We start from the raw sequence: 17,738 nt of genomic DNA on the forward strand, positions 1-17,738 counted from the left end.
ACAGAGATGAGGAGGAATTTCTTCACCCAGAGAGGTGAACCTGTGAAATTCTCTACCACAGAAGGCAGTGGAGGCCAATTCATTAAATATATTCAAGAAGGAGTTAGATATATTTCTTAAGGCTAAAGGGATCAAGGGATATGGGGAGAAGGCAGGGACAGGGTACTGAATTTGGATGATCAGCCATGATCTCATTGAATGGCGGAGCAGGCTCGAGGGGCCGAATGGCCTACTCCTGCTCCTATCTTCTATGTTTCTATGCTCGCTCTCAATCCCAAGAATGCATTTTAAAAAGACAATGGGGCAGAAATTCGAGTCTCCACGGGTGAGTACGCACGGGGTACTCACCCGTAGGCCCAATGGAAGTGCCGGTTTCCTGCATGCACTGCGCATGCGCGGGAAACCGGCACTTCCGTTCCTCTGAACGAAGGGGTTCAGAGGTCGAACGCGTGCGCGGGAGAGGCTGCGCGTGCGCATCGAACTTCGGTTGTTTTTATTGGATTTCCCGCAAGGGTAAGCCTGCAGAAGTTAGAAATGTAAAAAGCAGGCGTAAGGCCTGCTTTTTACAAGGTAAGTGGTGAATTAATTAAAATTAAAACATTTTTTCCACAGGTTTATTATTTTTAAATACTTTAAAGCCCAAAGATGTGCGGGTTAGGTTGATTGGCCATGATAAAAATTGGCCCTTAGTGTTAGGGGGGATTAAATACGTGGGGTTACGGGGTTACGGGGATAGGGCTTGGGTGGGATGGCTGTCGGTGTAGGGACCGGGTGCTAGGGTTTGGATGATCAGCCATGATCTCGTTGAATGGCGGAGCAGGCTCGAAGGGCCGAATGGCCTACTCCTGCTCCTATCTTCTATGTTTCTACGTAAGTTTATTTTTAGCCCCGTTAGAAAATAAAATTATTTTTTTCAAAAATTTAAATTATTGTTTAAAATAGTTATTTCATGTAATTTATAGTTTATTTAAAAAATGTGATGTTTTTAAAAATTTATTTGAAGATTTAGTGCTATTTTGGGGCCGTAGTATTTATAAGTCTTGACAGCACTTCCTGTCAGACTTATGAATGGAGCATTCCCTGCTCCAATTGGCTCCCCATGGCCCACGTGATCCCAGGGGACGCATCGAACTAACTGCGCCCCTGGGATATGCAGGCACTGCGCGCCGGCAGCTGGACCAGGCCCCGGATCGGAATTCCACGGGGGCCCAGAGCTCAACGGCCGGCGCGCAAGGTAAGTGCAGATCAGGGGCTTACACCCGCGGGAAGCCCCCGCCCCGAATTTCTGGGCCATTAGCATAATACTGCGGATGCTGGAAATCTGAAATAACAACAGAAAGTGCTGGAAACACTCAGCAGACCAGGCAGCATCCGTGGAGAGAGAAACAGAGTTAACGTTTCAGGTCGATGACCCTTTGTCAGAACGGTTCTGACGAAGGGTCATCGACCTGAAACGTTAACTCTCTTTCTCTCTCCACGGTTGCTGCCTAACCTGCTGAGTTAATTTAAAAAATGTTAGGTAACTATTTCAAATTTAAACAATATCAATTGGATGTAAATCTTACATTTAATGTAAACTACATCACTGCTTGGACTAGGGATTGTTCCTGATAATGCATTTTTGACAGTTACTTTCAACAACAAAAAAATTTCATTTTCTCTGCTCGTCCCCTGAAGGAGTTGTCTCTGTCTGGGATACAGTTACACAGGCACCAGCAAGAAGTGCCCATTTTTCCTGTGTGAGCCTGGACACCGTCAGTGGAGTATTCAAAATATGGGGGCATCACTGTTGAGCAGTAGATCAAGAATTCAGCTTTTTATTCCGTATAATATCAGCACAAAGCCTGTTTGTCAATGTGTAAACTACAGTAAAGGAGCTGCTACTGATTTAATAACTGGTAGCGAGCGCCACCAAGTGGTGATATGTGAACTACTCCTCCATTCATCATTCAACCCAATTCACTTTCATCCCCTCCCCCATTTCCCAGCCCCTAAACTTGCTTTAAAATCTGTTCCTTTTCCTGCTTTTTTCCAGTTCTGACGAAAGGTCTTCGACCTGAAACGTGAACTCTGTTTCTCTCTCCACGGATGCTGCCTGGCCTGCTGAGTTTTTCCAGCGTTTCCTGTTGTTATTTCACTCTTCTGATGGTTCCACTCAACATTCATCAATTTCCTTCAGATTGCAAATCCTCTGTCCGCACCTGCTCCAGTCCTCTCACAGTGCAATAATTGAATCACTGCGCCTTGATCTCCCACATGCCCTTCAATGGGGCAGTGAAAATCTTGCTTCAATTCTTCAAAGACACATTTATTCACGTCTCTCACGATGCGAGCCAACAGCTGCCACCTCTGCCCTTCGATGGCTCCACCCTCAGTCCTTCATTTAACGACGCCCCTTGTGTCACTATCTTCTCTAACCTTAAATGGAACTCCCACATCTCCACTGCTAAAAAAGCTCCCAAGAAGTTTGGTTTCCTCTTTCAAGTCAAGCATATCTTTTCTGCCCAGTAACTGCTAACTCTCTTAGGCTCAAGTCTATCCAACACTTGAATATTGAGCCTATGTCTAGAAGGCTCTTTTAGCACCTGTCTCTCACTCCTACGTAGGATACAGGAGAAAGCTCATCATCTGATAGACAATCTCTCTCACCTCTGGACTCCAGCTTCTCTGTCAACCTTTCTTGTCTTTATCGACTTTGTCAACATCACTATGATCAATGCTCCTCTGAATTTTCCTCCCGTTCTTTCTAAGCTCCAAATACTGTCCTACGCAGTCTTCCTCCTCCATGCATCCTGGCTGTTGAAATCAGGACTTCAAACTGTGTAACTCCTTCCTCTCCATCCTCCTTTCCTCCTACAATCTACAGGCTTTTAAAATCCAACTTTGACATCGTCTAGTCACCATTTCTTCACTTGCTTCATCTTCCAGTTTACTCTTTTCAGCCTTGATGGTGCCCTCATTATGGACCTTGGTCCTTCGCCTGGGCTTCTTAATATAAAAAACACTACAGTGAACAGGATTCTCACTTTTAATCCAGTCATGGCTTACATATGGTGTGAATCAACAACAAGAACTTGCATTTAAATAGCGCTTTTAATGTAATAAAACATCCCAAGGCACTTCACAGGAGTGTTATCTAACAAAATTTGACAACCGAGCCACATAAAGTTATTAGGAACAGCTTGGTCAAGGAGGCAGGTTTTAAGGAGCGTCTTCAAGGAGGAGAGAGAGGTAAAGAGGCGGAGAGGTTTAGGGAGGGAATTCCAGAGCTTAGGGCCCAGGCGGCTGAAGGCACGGCCGCCAATGGTGGAGCGATTAAAATCGGGGATGCGCAAGAGGCCAGAATTGGAGGAGCGCAGAGATCTCGGAGGGCTGTAGGGCCGGAGGAGATAGGGAGGAGCGAGGTCATGGAGGGATTTGAAAACAAGGATGAGAATTTTTAAATCAAGGTGTTGCCGGACCGGGAGCCAAAGTAGGTCAACGAGCACAGGGGTGATGGGTGAACGGGACTTGGTGCGAGTTAGGCCATGGGGCAGCGAGCACAGGGGTGATGGGTGAACGGGACTTGGTGCGAGTTAGGCCACAGGGCAGTGAGCACAGGGGTGATGGGTGAACGGGACTTGGTGCGAGTTAGGATACGGGGCAGTGAGCACAGGGGGTGATGGGTGAACGGGACTTGGTGCGAGTTAGGATACGGGGCAGTGAGCACAGGGGGTGATGGGTGAACGGGACTTGGTGCGAGTTAGGATACGGGGCAGTGAGCACAGGGGGTGATGGGTGAACGGGACTTGGTGCGAGTTAGGATACGGGGCAGTGAGCACAGGGGTGATGGGTGAACGGGACTTGGTGCGAGTTAGGCCACGGGGCAGCGAGCACAGGGGTGATGGGTGAACGGGACTTGGTGCGAGTTAGGCCACGGGGCAGCGAGCACAGGGGTGATGGGTGAACGGGACTTGGTGCGAGTTAGGCCACGGGGCAGTGAGCACAGGGGTGATGGGTGAACGGGACTTGGTGCGAGTTCGGCCACGGGGCATCGAGCACAGGGGTGATGGGTGAACGGGACTTGGTGCGAGTTAGGCCACGGGGCAGTGAGCACAGGGGTGATGGGTGAACGGGACTTGGTGCGAGTTAGGATACGGGGCAGTGAGCACAGGGGTGATGGGTGAACGGGACTTGGTGCGAGTTAGGACACGGGGGGCGAACGGGACTTGGTCCGAGTTAGGATACGGGGCAGCGAGCACAGGGGTGAACGGGACTTGGTGCGAGTTAGGCCACGGGCAGTGAGCACAGGGGGTGATGGGTGAATGGGACTTGGTGCGAGTTAGGACACGGGGGGTGAACGGGACTTGGTGCGAGTTAGGACACGGGGGTGAACGGGACTTGGTGCGAGTTAGGCCACGGGGCAGCGAGCACAGGGGTGAACGGGACTTGGTGCGAGTTAGGCCACGGGCAGTGAGCACAGGGGGTGATGGGTGAATGGGACTTGGTGCGAGTTGGGACACGGGGCAGTGAGCACAGGGGTGATGGGTGAACGGGACTTGGTGCGAGTTAGGACACAGACAGCAGAGTTTTGGATGAGCTCAAGTTTATGTAGGGTGGAACATGGGAGGCCGGCCAAGAGAGCATTGTGAATAGTGAAGTCTGGAGGTAACAAATGCATGGATGAGGGTTTCAGCAGCAGATGAACTGAGGCAGGGGCAGAGGTGGGTGATGTATCTGTAAAGGAATCAATTAAATATCTGCAGAGTTAAAAAGTCTCCGGGCTTGTTTCAGTTTTAGAGTTAAAGGCTGCTTGTTTTCACAGGTTTCTGTTCAACTACAGTTCTAAAACAATCTGATACAAATATCAAAGCCTCCCAAAGTCGTGTAACATGAGACTTTCAGTCTGGTACATTCCAATTAATCTTAGCTGCCCTCGTTACTTTAAACATGGCCCACATTTTGAGAATTTCAGACAGCAGGGGGCCTGGAGTGGCCCCAGGCCTCAGGGCAGTGAGAATGGCTTGGATGCCTTGCAGATTACCCTATACCAGTGATAGTATGTCCTTGCTCCAGAATTTGCGAGCTAGCGGAACAGTTAGCCAAGGAGACTGGTTCCATAATCAATGTGCTGACTGCTTTGGCTGTAAGCTAGCCCACTGCCCACAGTGCCCCATATATACACACACGCAAAACTTGGAAGTGCGACCAGTCGGAGCTCTTTGGTGTTCTGTGCTGCCCGATGGTGAGGCATCCATGCAGCAGCCTCTAGTATCTCATACTGACCCTAAATCCAACTCCTAAAATTGTACATCGAGTGCTTTTTACAGTTTACTGCAGTTACGTTTTCTGTTCACTCTGAACAATGTCACACTGTTTACTTACCTTTTCATCGCTAACTCTTTACATTTCTTCTCTCTCATTTCCTGTTAAGCCCTTTGCTGGAAAATGATTTAACATTTCAAAATAAATATATACTGCAAGGTTTTTCGGTCTTCAGGTTCTGGAGCATTCTGGAACAAGTCACACACTCGTATCCTCCATACAGAGAGCTCTTTACCTGGTGACAGGTCATTAATGAATCAATTGTATTGAAAACTATTTTTATTGTTCTATTTGTACTGTACAGTTCTGGTCGCCATATTATAAAAAGGATATAGAGGCACTGGAGAGGGTGCAGGGAAGATTTACAAGGATGATACCAGAAATGCGAGGGTTTACATATCCGGAAAGGATGAACAGGCTGGGTCTCTTTTCTCTTGAAAAGGGAAGGCTGAGGGGTGACCTAATAGAGGTCTTTAAAATTATGAAAGGTTTTGATAAGAGTGGATACAGAGAGTTTGTTGTCACTTGTGGGGAAGAGCAAAACTAGAGGCCATCAATATAAGATAGTCACCAAGAAATCAAATAGGGAATTCAGAAGAAACTTCTTTACCCAGAGGGTGGTGAGAATGTGGAACTTGCTACCACAGGGAGTGGTTGAGGTGAATAGTATGGATGCATTTTAGGGGAGGCTAGACAAGCATATGAGGGAGAAGGGAATAGAAGGTTATGCTGATAGATTTAGATGAGGAAAGACGGGAGGAGGCTCGAGTGGAGCATGGACTGGTTGGGCCAAATGGCCTGTTTCTGTGCTGTATATCCTATGTAATCCTATGTAATGTCACCAAGTAGAATATACTGTACTGGGTTTTATATTCATGCTGTATTCTTACAGTGTTGAAATCCAGATTCATTCCTTCCCTCCCCCCACATTCTATCAATTTTCTTCCCTCCTGAACGGATTATCTCCTCACCGGCGGGTTCCGTAGTTGTCAAGTGCCCGGCAGCCATGGGCCTTCCATCATGTGTGCGGCTGAACAATGAACGTAGGCAGGGCATTCTACCATGGAGGGCATCACAGCTTGTCTTCACCCCGTGTTCACACACATGCATTTCTAGTCAAGGTCACGGGGGATAGCAGTCAAGGACTGGGAACCCCCGGACAAGTTTTCACTCCAGGACCTTGGGGTGTTGAGTCCAATTGTAGCATCCCTATCAATGCCTGAGAAAAGCTAATTCAGCACAACTTTCCTGGTCTGTATATCTCAGTTATTCACAGCAACAACTGGCTGGGCCACTGGGCAAGCAAGATTCATCATTTAATTTAATTTAACCTACTCTAACTCATTCTTTCCCAAGACTTCAAAATTGTAGAAGTCCTCGGGTTCCTTCCTGATATTTTCAGTCACCACAAATGTCTTTACAGAGAGAGTGGTGAGAATGTTGCATCCAGTTTTGGTTGCCAAATAAACAAGAGAGACATTCAAGCACTAAAGGCAGTTCAGAGAAGAGGCCCAAGGCTTATCCCTAGTGCGAATAGTCTGCGTTAGGAGGTAAGGCTGGCGAAACTTGGGCTTTACAGCTTGGAAAGGAGATGTCAAAGAGATGATTTTATAGAGGTGTATAAGATTGAGGTTTTAGAAAAAAATAACCTAAAATAATAATTTAAATTAAACTGAGGAAATAGAACTTGTTCAAACTCGTAACAGGGCTGATAGCAGGAAATTATTCACACAGAGTGATAAACACTCAGAATTAACTTTCAAAGAGCAGTGGAGGTGAAAACCCTGGAATCATTTAAGAAATAATTGGATAGTACAACACATTGATGAATTAAGATGAGGCGAATGTTTTTTCCTAATCCGTAATTATCTTGTGATCTTGTTGTTTGACTCAATTCTCCGCGACCAAGTAGTCTCCTTTCACCTTCCCCCTTTGACCCTTCGCCCAGTCTCAACGGGAGCTGCCCAGATTGCTCTACGCTTAACATCATCAATGCATCTTTCAAACCATTGCGTTCAATTTATAAACCGAAAAGGGGAGGGTGTTTGTTGCTGCTAATTTAATCCAAACTAATTTCTTTTTAAAATCAGAAAAATTATAATTCAGCAGGAAGCGGGGAGCAGCGTGCCTGCCACTGAATCTATCCCTGGAATTTAACACATGGCACACTGAGAGTTTTAGTGGGGTGTTTACATGAAAATAGGTCAAATTTATCTGTAAAATCTCACAAGAAATTTAATTCTAGAATTTAGCACCAGTTTATAGAGTTTGTGAAGCAGAGGCAGAAATAAATTTACTCCCTAAAGGTAAAAGTGTTTTAAGTCACAGGTTTGGAACAGGAGCAGTCCATTCAGCCTCTCGAGCCTGTCCCGCTATTCACTGAGATCATGGCTGACCTGCGATCTGACTCCATATACCCGCCATTGCCCCATATCCCTTAATACCTTTGGTTAACAAAAATCTCTCAATCTCCAATTTAAAATTAACAATTGATCTAGCATCAATTGTCGTTTGCGGAAGAGAGTTCCGAATTTCTACCACCCTTTGTGTGTAGAAGTGTTTCCTAATTTCACTCCTGAAAGGTCTGGCTCTAATTTTTAGACTATGCCCCCGGTCCTAGAATCCCCAACCAGCAGAAATAATTTATCTCTATCTACCCTATCTGTTCCCCAGAATATCTTGAAAACTTCGATCAGATCACCCCTTAAGTTTGAATTTTAAAACTCTAGGCAGCCATAAACAAGAGCTGCATTGCAGAATATTACATCCACAATTAAGAGGATATACTTATCAGGAAAGAGTGTAAGAATGTGGCACTTAAGGAGAATAGCATAGATGTATTTAAGGGGGAGCTAGATAAGCACGTGGAGGGGAAAGGAATAGAAGGCTATGTTGATAGGGTTAGATGAAGAGGGGTGGGAAGAGGCTCATGTGGAGCATAAATGCCAGCATAGACCAGTTGGGCCGAATGGTTGATTTCTGTGCTATATGTAAAAGGTGTTGGACAGGTCAACATTCGACTGCTGTACCTGTCAGCTGGTCTAATACAACATCCCCGGCACAACCAGTCAGATTGTTTGACATTCTCTCAAAAAAAGTATGAGTTTATATATAAACAATGTAAAGACATGGATAGAAAGATTCAGTTTATTTGGATTTCTTGGTAGCGGCAGCATTTCAGGTTACAGTCACACAGAGGCTGACTTCCACTGATCCAGCGAGCTCCCTCTGTCACCCACAGACACACATTTCATATTACAACATCGTGCAAAACATCCTGCAGTAAAGGGATCTTGACCAAAGTTCACAGTGTTTACAACACAATGGAAAAAACAGGTGCAGTCTTTGATTTGAATCCCTTTTCCGACCGAGCCTCAAGGTGTTCACTAAATGCAGATTCCAGGTGTCCTATTTTGCTGAGACCAACGATTGGCGGGGCCCACCAAAACAACGGTAGGCACCCCCCTTAAAAGTAGGGGTCACTAATAAAACCAACAGTCTGTCCAAACTAACATAATACTAATCGGTGCAAATGACAGTTGTTACATTTACCTCAATGAAACATTGAACCCCTGGTCCAGTGCCCACTGGTGATAGAACAACCTGATGTCACCAATTGTCCCCTCAGCTAAACTCACTTTTTATTGTATAAAAATACATAAAATGTGATTTAAAAAGCATAAGCATTTGATTTTCGAGCTATTACAATGACAGTAATGAAGTTGTTACATTTGGTTCGAGGTTCAGGGGCTTGAGAACAGCAGACAGTTGCAGTATCTGCTGAGCTGCCTGTTTCTGTTCTGTTGACAAGTGACATACAGAAGGACCAGTCCTGTCAATGCACAGACGACAGTCAGGATAATCAGAATCCAGATCAGAGCCGGGTTTTTGAAGAAATACTGCAGTGCAAACATAAGGACCAGGAAGAAGATCATGGTCAGTAGAAAGCGTCTGATGGCCGATTCTGCTACCCGGCTCCTGAGGTGTTCCGCCTCGTCTGGATGACGCTCTTCGGCGAGGAGAGTGAAGGTGCTCGCTTGGGTCTGCAGCAGCAGGTGTGGAGACAGCACCACCTCAGGCACCGATTCAGGGAAGGCGGACATCCTCCTGGACAGGACCTCCATCAGGCTCGGATTGTCCGGGAGATTGCTGATCAACGCTTCCATCACCAGGGTGGAGCATCTGCAGAGTGGGCAGGTGACGACCCAAGAGCCATCCTTGTCTGACACCATGATCTTCAGGCAGATGGCGCAGAAACAGTGCTGACAAGCCAGAAGCTTGGGTTTTCGAATGAAAGATTCATACTTGTTGAAGCAAATTGGACAGTCGAGCTCTAAAGCCGAGGCATTTCCAACAACCACTTTCTCCATCCTTAGATTGGGAGTTTGTTTCAAGCAAACATTCAGGTAGAGTCGAGGTTCCTCGGGACTGCTCCTGTCTGTTGGCACTTGGTATTTATATCTTTACAGCAGGCCGTTCACACATTCTTCCAGCTCAAAAGTTTTATTGCATCATTCACCCTAGGGTTATAGCAAGTGTAATGTGTAACTAGTTTAATGAGTTTATGGTTTGACTTGACAAGGTCCAACTGATTCAGTTCAGCAGAGGCTGGTACTGCGAATTGCGTACTGGTTTATTGCTTCCTGTGTGTCAATGACACAAACTTGATGAAGGGCTGGAATAAACACAGAAACTGCTGGAATTACTCAACACCATCCAGGACAAAGCAGCCCGCTTGATTGACACCCCATCCACCACCTTAAACATTCACTCCCTCCACCACCAGCGTACCGTGGCTGCAGTGTGTACCATCTACAAGATGCACTGCAGCAACTCTCCAAGGCTTCTTCGGCAGCACCTCCCAAACCCACGACCTCTTCCACCTAGAAGGACAAGGGCAGCAGGCGCATGGGAACACCACCACCTCCAAGTTCCCCTCCAAGTCGCACACCATCCTGATTTAGTATATCGCTGTTCCTTCATCATCGCTGGGTCAAAATCCTGGAACTCCCTACCTAACAGCACTGTGGGAGCACCTTCACCTCACAGACTGCAGCGGTTCAAGAAGGCGGCTCAACACCACCTTCTCAAGGGCAATTAGGGATGGGCAATAAATGCTGGCCTTGCCAGCGACGCCCACATCCCATAAAAACAAATTAAAAAAAGGTCAGGCAGCAACTATGGAGAGAATAAACAGAGTTAACGTTTCTGGCCGGTGATCTTTCATCAGAACTGGAAAAAGTTAGAGATATAAGAGATTGAAGGCCAATAAATCCCCAGGGCCTAGAAATAGTGGATGCATTGCTGGTCATCTTCCAAAATTCTATAGACCCTGGAACAGTTCCCATGGATTGGAGGGTAGCTAATGTAACCCCACTATTCAAAAAAGGTGGTAGAGAGAAAACAGGGATGCCGAGAAACTCCAGTAAGCCTGACATTGGTAGTGGGGAAAGTGCTAGAGTCCATTATAAAAGATGTAATAGCAGAGCACTTGGAAAACAGTGACAGGATCAGACAAAGTCAACATGGCTTTACAAAAGGTAAATCGTGCTTGACTAATCTACTGGAATTTTTTGAGGATGTAACTGGTAGAATAGATAAGGGAGAACCAGTGGATGTGGTGTATTTGGACTTTCAGAAGGCTTTCGATAAGGTCCCGCATAAGAGATTAGCGTGTAAAGTTAAAGCACATGGGATTGGGGTTAAGGTACTGTCTTGGATAGAGAACTGGTTGGCAGACAGGAAGCAAAGAGTTGGAATAAATGGGTCTTTCTCCGAGTGGCAGGCAGTGACTAGTGGGGTACCGCAGGGATCGGTCCTTGGACCCCAGCTATTCACAAATAGGGCAGCACGGTGGCATAGTGGTTAGCACTGTTGCCTCACAGCGCCAGGGACCCGGGTTCAAATCTGGCCTCAGGTGACTGTCTGTGTGGAGTTTGCACATTCTCCCCGTGTTTGCGTGGGTTTCCTCTGGGTGCTCCGGTTTCCTCCCACAGTCCAAAGATGTGCGGGTTAGGTTGATTGGCTATGATAAATTGACCCTTAGTGTTACGGGGATAGAGTGGGATATGTGTTGGTGTAGGGGTTACGGGGATCGGGTGGGATATGTGTCGGTGCAGGCTCGATGGGCCGAATGGCCTCTATCTGCACTGTGGGGTTTCTGTGATTTCTGTGATTCTGTAATGATCTGGATGAGGGAACTAGATGTAATATCTCCAAGTTTGCAGATGACACAAAGCTGGGTGGGTGTGTGTGCTGTGAGGAGGATGCCGAGAAACTCCAGTATGATTTGGACAGGTTGGGTGATTGGGCAGGTGCATGGCAGATGCAGTATAATTATCTGAACAGCAATAGATTGGGAGAAGGGGAAGTGCAACGAGACCTGGGTGTCCTTGTGCACCAGTCGCTGAAGGTAAGCATGCAGGTGCAGCAGGCGGTTAAGAAGGCAAATGGCAGAAGTTCGACGGAAATCTCAGAGAGCCAGGATTAACGGCTCGGCGTCACCACAATCTTCCACCAAAGTTACAGCGAGATATTGGGAGTACAATTCTACAACGTGGTATGTTGGCCTTCATAGCGAGAGGATTTGAGTACAGGAGCAAGGATATCTTGCTGCAGTTGTACAGGGCCTTGGTGAGACCACACCTTGAGCATTGTGTGCAGTTTTGGTCGCCTTATCTGAGGAAAGATGTTCTTGCCATGGAGGGAGTGCAGCGGAGATTCACCAGACTGATACCTGGGATGGCAGGAATGACGTATGAGGAGAGATTGGGTCGATTGGGCTTATATTCGCTGGAGTTTAGAAGAATGAGAGGGGATCTCATTGAAACTTATAAAATTCTAACAGGACTAGATGCAGGAAGGATGTTCCCGATGGCGGGGGAGTCCAGAACCAGGGGTCACAGTCTAAAGGGGTAAGCCATTTAGGACAGAGATGAGGAGGAATTTCTTCACCCAGAGAGTGGTGAACCTGTGGAATTCTCTACTACAGAAGGTAGTTGAGGCCAATTCATTAAATATATTCAAGAAGGAGTTGGATATATTTCTTAAGGCTAAAGGGATCAAGGGATATGGGGAGAAAGCAGGGACAGGGTACTGAATTTGTATGATCAACCATGATCTCATTAAATGGCGGAGCAGGCTCGAGGGGCCGAATGGCCTACTCCTGCTCCTATCTTCTATTTGTAGTTACAAACCAGCTCCATTTCCACCTCAATCATGGAATCAGAAAATACATTGCGCCCCATCCAACCCAATCTTTCAGAAGGAAGCTGGAGGTCACACCTCCTTAAATACAGTAGTGTAATATTTGCAGACAACATCAAGGTTATGTGCCCAGCTGAGTATTAGGAGGAGGGCTGGTAATACTCAAACCAATCACACATTAATGGCCTCCCATCGTCCACCCTCCATAAACTTAAGCTCATCCAAATCTTTGCTGCCCATATCCTAACTCGCACCAAGTCTCACTCACCCATTACCCCTGTGCTCGCTGACCTACAATGGCTCCCAGTCCAGCAAAACCTTGTATTTAAATCCCTCCATGGCCTCATTCCCCTTCCACCCCACCCCCCCCCATACCCCACAATCTCTAACCTCATCCAGCCATACAACCCGCTGAGAACTCTGCGTTCCCCCAACTCTGACCTCTCGTACACCCCTACTTCCTTTGCCCCACCATTGGTGCCTTCAGCTATCCAGGCCCTAAGCTTTGGAATTCCTTCCCTAAACCTCACCAACTCTCTTTCCTCCCTTAAGATCCTCCTTAAAACGTAGTCCTTTGACCAAGCTTTTGGTCACCTCTCCGAATGTCTCCTTTGGCTCGGTGTCAACTTTTGTCTGATGATGCTCCTATGAAGCAGCTTGGGATGTTTTACTATAGTAAAGATGCTCTATAAATACAAATTGTTGTAATTGTGGGATCAGGAATCAGACTAAGCCCAACACCTTGGGATACAAGTGCTCCTGTTCAACAAGCGATGTTATAAAAATTTCAGGCAGCGCAACTGCTTTCAAACAAAACAAAACAGTGAAGGAGAAAAGGAAAGCAGCTGGATATTAGTGTGAGCTGGGTCACATTACTAGGAGCTCCTTCCTTTGTGCTAATATTGAATAATGTAAAAAGGGGAGGAGATACTTGCTTCGAGAGACTTCCTGGTTGCTGGGGATTTTCTAATTACTGACCGCAAGAGAGTCTTGTTTCCAGTCTGTCGTTTAACTAGTTTTAATCTGCCTAGTTATGTTTGACATTGGTTTTACTAGCACTAATCATTTTTAAATCTTCAGTTAGTTGATCTCAGTTGGATCATTACAGTTGCACCTGAGCTAGAGGTGCGGGATAAAAAAAGGCAGCATTGACCAACATTCACTACAAGCCCACTGACTCCCATAGCTACCTGGACTACACTTCCTCCCACCCCGCCTCCTGTAAGGACTCTATTCTATTCTACCAGTTTCTCCGTCTCCGCCGCATCTGCTCCGACGATGCCACCTTCCACACCAGTGCTTCCGACATGTCTTCCTTTTTTCTCAACTGAGGATTCCCCTCTACCGTGGTTGACACGGCCCTCGACCGTGTCCGTTCTATCTCCCGCACTTCTACCCCTCCCTCCCGGAACAACAATAGGGTTCCCCTTTTCCTCACCTTTCACCCCACCAGCCTCCACATTCAATGGATCATCCTCCACCATTTTCGCCACCTCCAACGTGATCCCACCACCAAATGCATCTTCCCCCTCCCCTCCCCTTTCAGCATTCTGTAGAGACCGCTCCCTCCGAGACACCCTAGTCCACTCCTCTATCACCCCCAGCACCTTCCCGTGCAAGCGCAGGAAATTCAACACCTGCCCTTATACCTCCCCTCTTCCCACTGTCCGGGGCCCCAAACACCCCTTCCAGGTGAAACAGCGATTTACTTGTACTTCTTGCAATCTAGTATACTGTATTCGCTGCTCACGATGCGGTCTCCTCTACATTGGGGAGACCAAACGCAGATTGGGTGACCGCTTTGCGGAACACCTCTGTTCAGTCTGTAAGGGTGACCCCGAGCTTCCGGTCGCCTGTCATTTTAATTCACTGCCCCATTCTCACTCAGACCTCACCGTCCTCAGGCTCTTGCATTGTTCCACGGAAACCCAGGGTAAGCTCGAGGAACAGCACCTCATCTTCCGATTAGGCACTTTACAGCCTTCCGGACTCAATATCGAGTTCAACAATTTCAGATCATAACCTCGGCCCCTATTATATTTTTTATCCACACCTTTGTTTTGTGCCCTTCCCCCTTTTTTTCTCTCCCACATGGCAGCTGTCTCTCATTCTGCCAGTGCCTTTCACACCTCATCTAGAGCCGTCTTTTGTCTCTTTACTAGTCCTATCACCATCTCGTCTGGTTTTGAATACCTCTTAATGTCTCTTCACTTCTCTTTTGTTCTTTCATCCCCATTTCCCAGCCCCCAAACTGGCCTTTTAATCTGTTTCATTTCCTGTGTTTTTTCAGTCCTGACGAAGGGTTTTGACCTGAAACGTTGACTCTATTTCTCTCTCCACAGATGTTGCCTGGCCTGCTGAGTTTTTCCAGCATTTTCTGTTATTTTTTTTAAAAAGGCAGCCAGGTTTCTGACTCCTGACCATTATACAATGTGCCGCACTGGAAGTGTGCATGTGGATGGACATTGGGTAAAGGCAGGATTGGGTTTGACTGTGAATAGTAGTTGAGTGGCCTGCTGAGACTCACCCTCTAGGCTCACACTTGAAGAATGGCCAGGTGAGTGAGGTACTGGAGGGCAGCCAGCACCATTCAGCCCGCTCTTGTGCTCATAATGATGAATATTGATGGGGTCCTGTGAAATGTTGAACAATTTTTCCATTATTGCTGTTACACTAATCGCACTACAATTCCCAAATTCACACCTCGCTCCTGTAGTGAATATCAGGATTATCCTCCCATCCGCATGCAGGCCATGAAAAGTAAAGATCAGTTCTAGTTCTCATCTGGGCTGCAATTTAATTTCCCTAGAATTATCAAAGTTTAAACAACATTGGAGCAGAGGCAGCAAAATGGGGAAGGGCCTGAAAGAGGCCTTTTAAGGATGGCCATAGGTCAATTTAAAGATACATTACGCTGACCAGTTTTCCAAGAGGTGTTCTGGGCAACATTTCCCCCAATACATGTTAATCTTTGGGGGATTAGGCATCCAAAACTAAAGCTCGAAAAATGAACCCAATAGACACAAATACAATAGCAAAATACTGCGGATGCTGGAAATCTGAAACAACAGCAGAAAATGCTGGAAACACTCAGCAGGTCAGGCAGCATCCGTGGAGAGAGAAACAGAGTTAACGTTTCAGGTCTGATGACCCTTCGTCAGAACTGGAAAAAGTTGGAGAAGTAACAGATTTTTAAGCAAGTGTGGGGCAGGGAGAGGGAGGAGGGGAGGAAAGAACAAAAGGGAAGGTCTGTGATAGGATGGAAGGCGGGAGAGATTAAAAGACGAAAGGGATGATGGTGCAAGGCAATAGGAGATGGTAATGGGACAAGTTAAGAAACAATAGATGATTCTAGATAAGCTGTAAATGGCACTGGCAGAATCATCAACAGCTGCCATGTGAGCGAGAAAAAAATAAATAGGGGCGGAGGTTATAGTCTGAAATTGTTGAACTCTATGTTGAGTCCAGAAGGCTGTAAAGTGCCTAATCGAAAGATGAGGTGCTGTTCCTCGAGCTTATGTTGAGCTTCATTGGAGCAGTGCAAGAGGCCGAGGACGGAGAGATCAGAGTTGGAGTGCAGTGGAGAATTAAAGTAACAGGTGACTGGAAGCTCGGGGTCACGCTTACGGACTACGGACTGAACGGAGGTGTTCCGCAAAGCGGTCACCCAATCTGCGTTTGGTCTCCCCAATGAAGAGGAGACCGCATCGTGAGCAGCGAATACAGTATACTAAATTGCAAGAAGTACAAGTAAATCGCTGTTTCACCTGGAAGGAGTGTTTGGGGCCCTGGACAGTGGGAAAGGAGGAGGTAAAAGGGCAGGTGTTGCATCTCCTGCACTTCCACAGGCAGGTGCGTTGGGAGTGATAGAGGAGTGGACCAGGGTGTTGCGGAGGGAGTGGTTCCTTCGGAATGCTGAAAGGCGGGGGGGGGGGGGGGGAAAGAGGGGAGGGGAAGGTGTGTTTGGTGGTGGGATCACACTGGAGGTGGCGGAAGATGATCCATTGAATGTGGAGGCTGGTGGGGTGAAAGTTGAGGATAAGAGGAACCCTATTGTAGTTCTGGGAGGGAGGGGAAGGGGTGAGAGCAGAAGTGTGGGAAATAGAACGGACACGGTCGAGGGCCATGTCAACCACAGTAGAGGGGAATCCTCGGTTGAGAAAAAAGGAAGACATGTCGGAAGCACTGGTGTGGAAGGTGGCATCGTCAGTGCAGATGCGGCGGAGACATCAAAACTGGGAGAATGGAAGAGAGTTCTTACAGGAAGTGGGGTGGGAGGAAGTGTAGTCCAGGTAGCTTTGGGAGTCAGTGGGCTTATAGTGGATGTTTGTCAATAGCCTATCCCCAGAGATGGAGACAGAGAAGTTGAGGAAGGGAAGGGAAGAGTCGGAGATGGACCATGCGAAGGTAAGGGAAGCAGTGAATGAAATTTTCTAGTTCAGGGCGAGAGCAGGAAATGGCACTGATACAGTCATCAATGTACCGGAAAAAAGAGGTGAGGGAGGGGACCTGAGTAGAACTGGAACAAAGAATGCTCCACATATTCCACGAAAAGGCAGGCATAGCTAGGACCCATGCGGGTTCCCATAGCAACACCTTTAATTTGGAGGAAGTCAACAGAGGCCCAACCAGTCCCCATCCACCACCACCACCCTCCCCCGCCTGGCTGAACTTGTTCTCACATTGAACAACTTCTCCTTTGACTCCACTCACTTCCTCCAAATGTTGCTATGCAAACCTACATGGGCCCTAGCCTTTTCGTGGGAGATGTGGAACCTTCTTTGTTCCAGTCCTACTTGGCTCCCGTCTCCATGATGCTTCCTGACCCACTGAGTGTTTCCAGCATTTTCTGTTGTGTTTAAGTACATAGACAGATCGTCAGAGATAGACAAAATGTTTTTTTACCAAGCTGAATATGCACAGGAATCCATCACTGTGCTTTGAGTCTCTAAACCAAATCGAGAAATCCATACAGATTTTCCTGTTATCGAGTGCATTCTCTCTCCCCTAAGGGACACTTTACACTTACCCAAGTCCAGAAAGCTTAGGCGCAGGTTTCAGAACTCCCACGTGTGTGCAGGCGTACTGCTGGGGTTTGGCCAATTAACACCATGCAGCTAACCAGCAACATTAAGCTTCCCGCTGCTTGTCCAGCTACCCGTTGGGGCTTTAGCCTGCAGGTCCCAGTCCCCAGTGACGGGTCTTCTCCGCCAAGATCCATTGCTGAG

At 47.1% G+C, this 17,738-nt stretch overlaps 1 protein-coding gene across 1 annotated transcript; it reads right to left on the reverse strand.

Moving 5' to 3' along the window:
* Window positions 1–8,437: 8,437 nt before the first annotated feature.
* LOC147100613 (E3 ubiquitin-protein ligase RNF182-like) lies at window positions 8,438–9,768 on the reverse strand. The gene has a single exon (XM_085967574.1). The coding sequence runs from the start codon at window positions 9,672–9,674 to the stop codon at window positions 9,048–9,050; it is 627 nt and encodes a 208-aa protein (XP_085823700.1). The 5' UTR covers window positions 9,675–9,768; the 3' UTR covers window positions 8,438–9,047.
* Between the last annotated feature and the right edge of the window lie 7,970 nt (window positions 9,769–17,738).

The sequence above is a fragment of the Somniosus microcephalus genome, chromosome 25 (assembly GCF_052327205.1).
Source record: "Somniosus microcephalus isolate GS21.2 chromosome 25, FLI_Smic_1.0, whole genome shotgun sequence".
Classification (NCBI taxonomy): domain Eukaryota; kingdom Metazoa; phylum Chordata; class Chondrichthyes; order Squaliformes; family Somniosidae; genus Somniosus; species Somniosus microcephalus.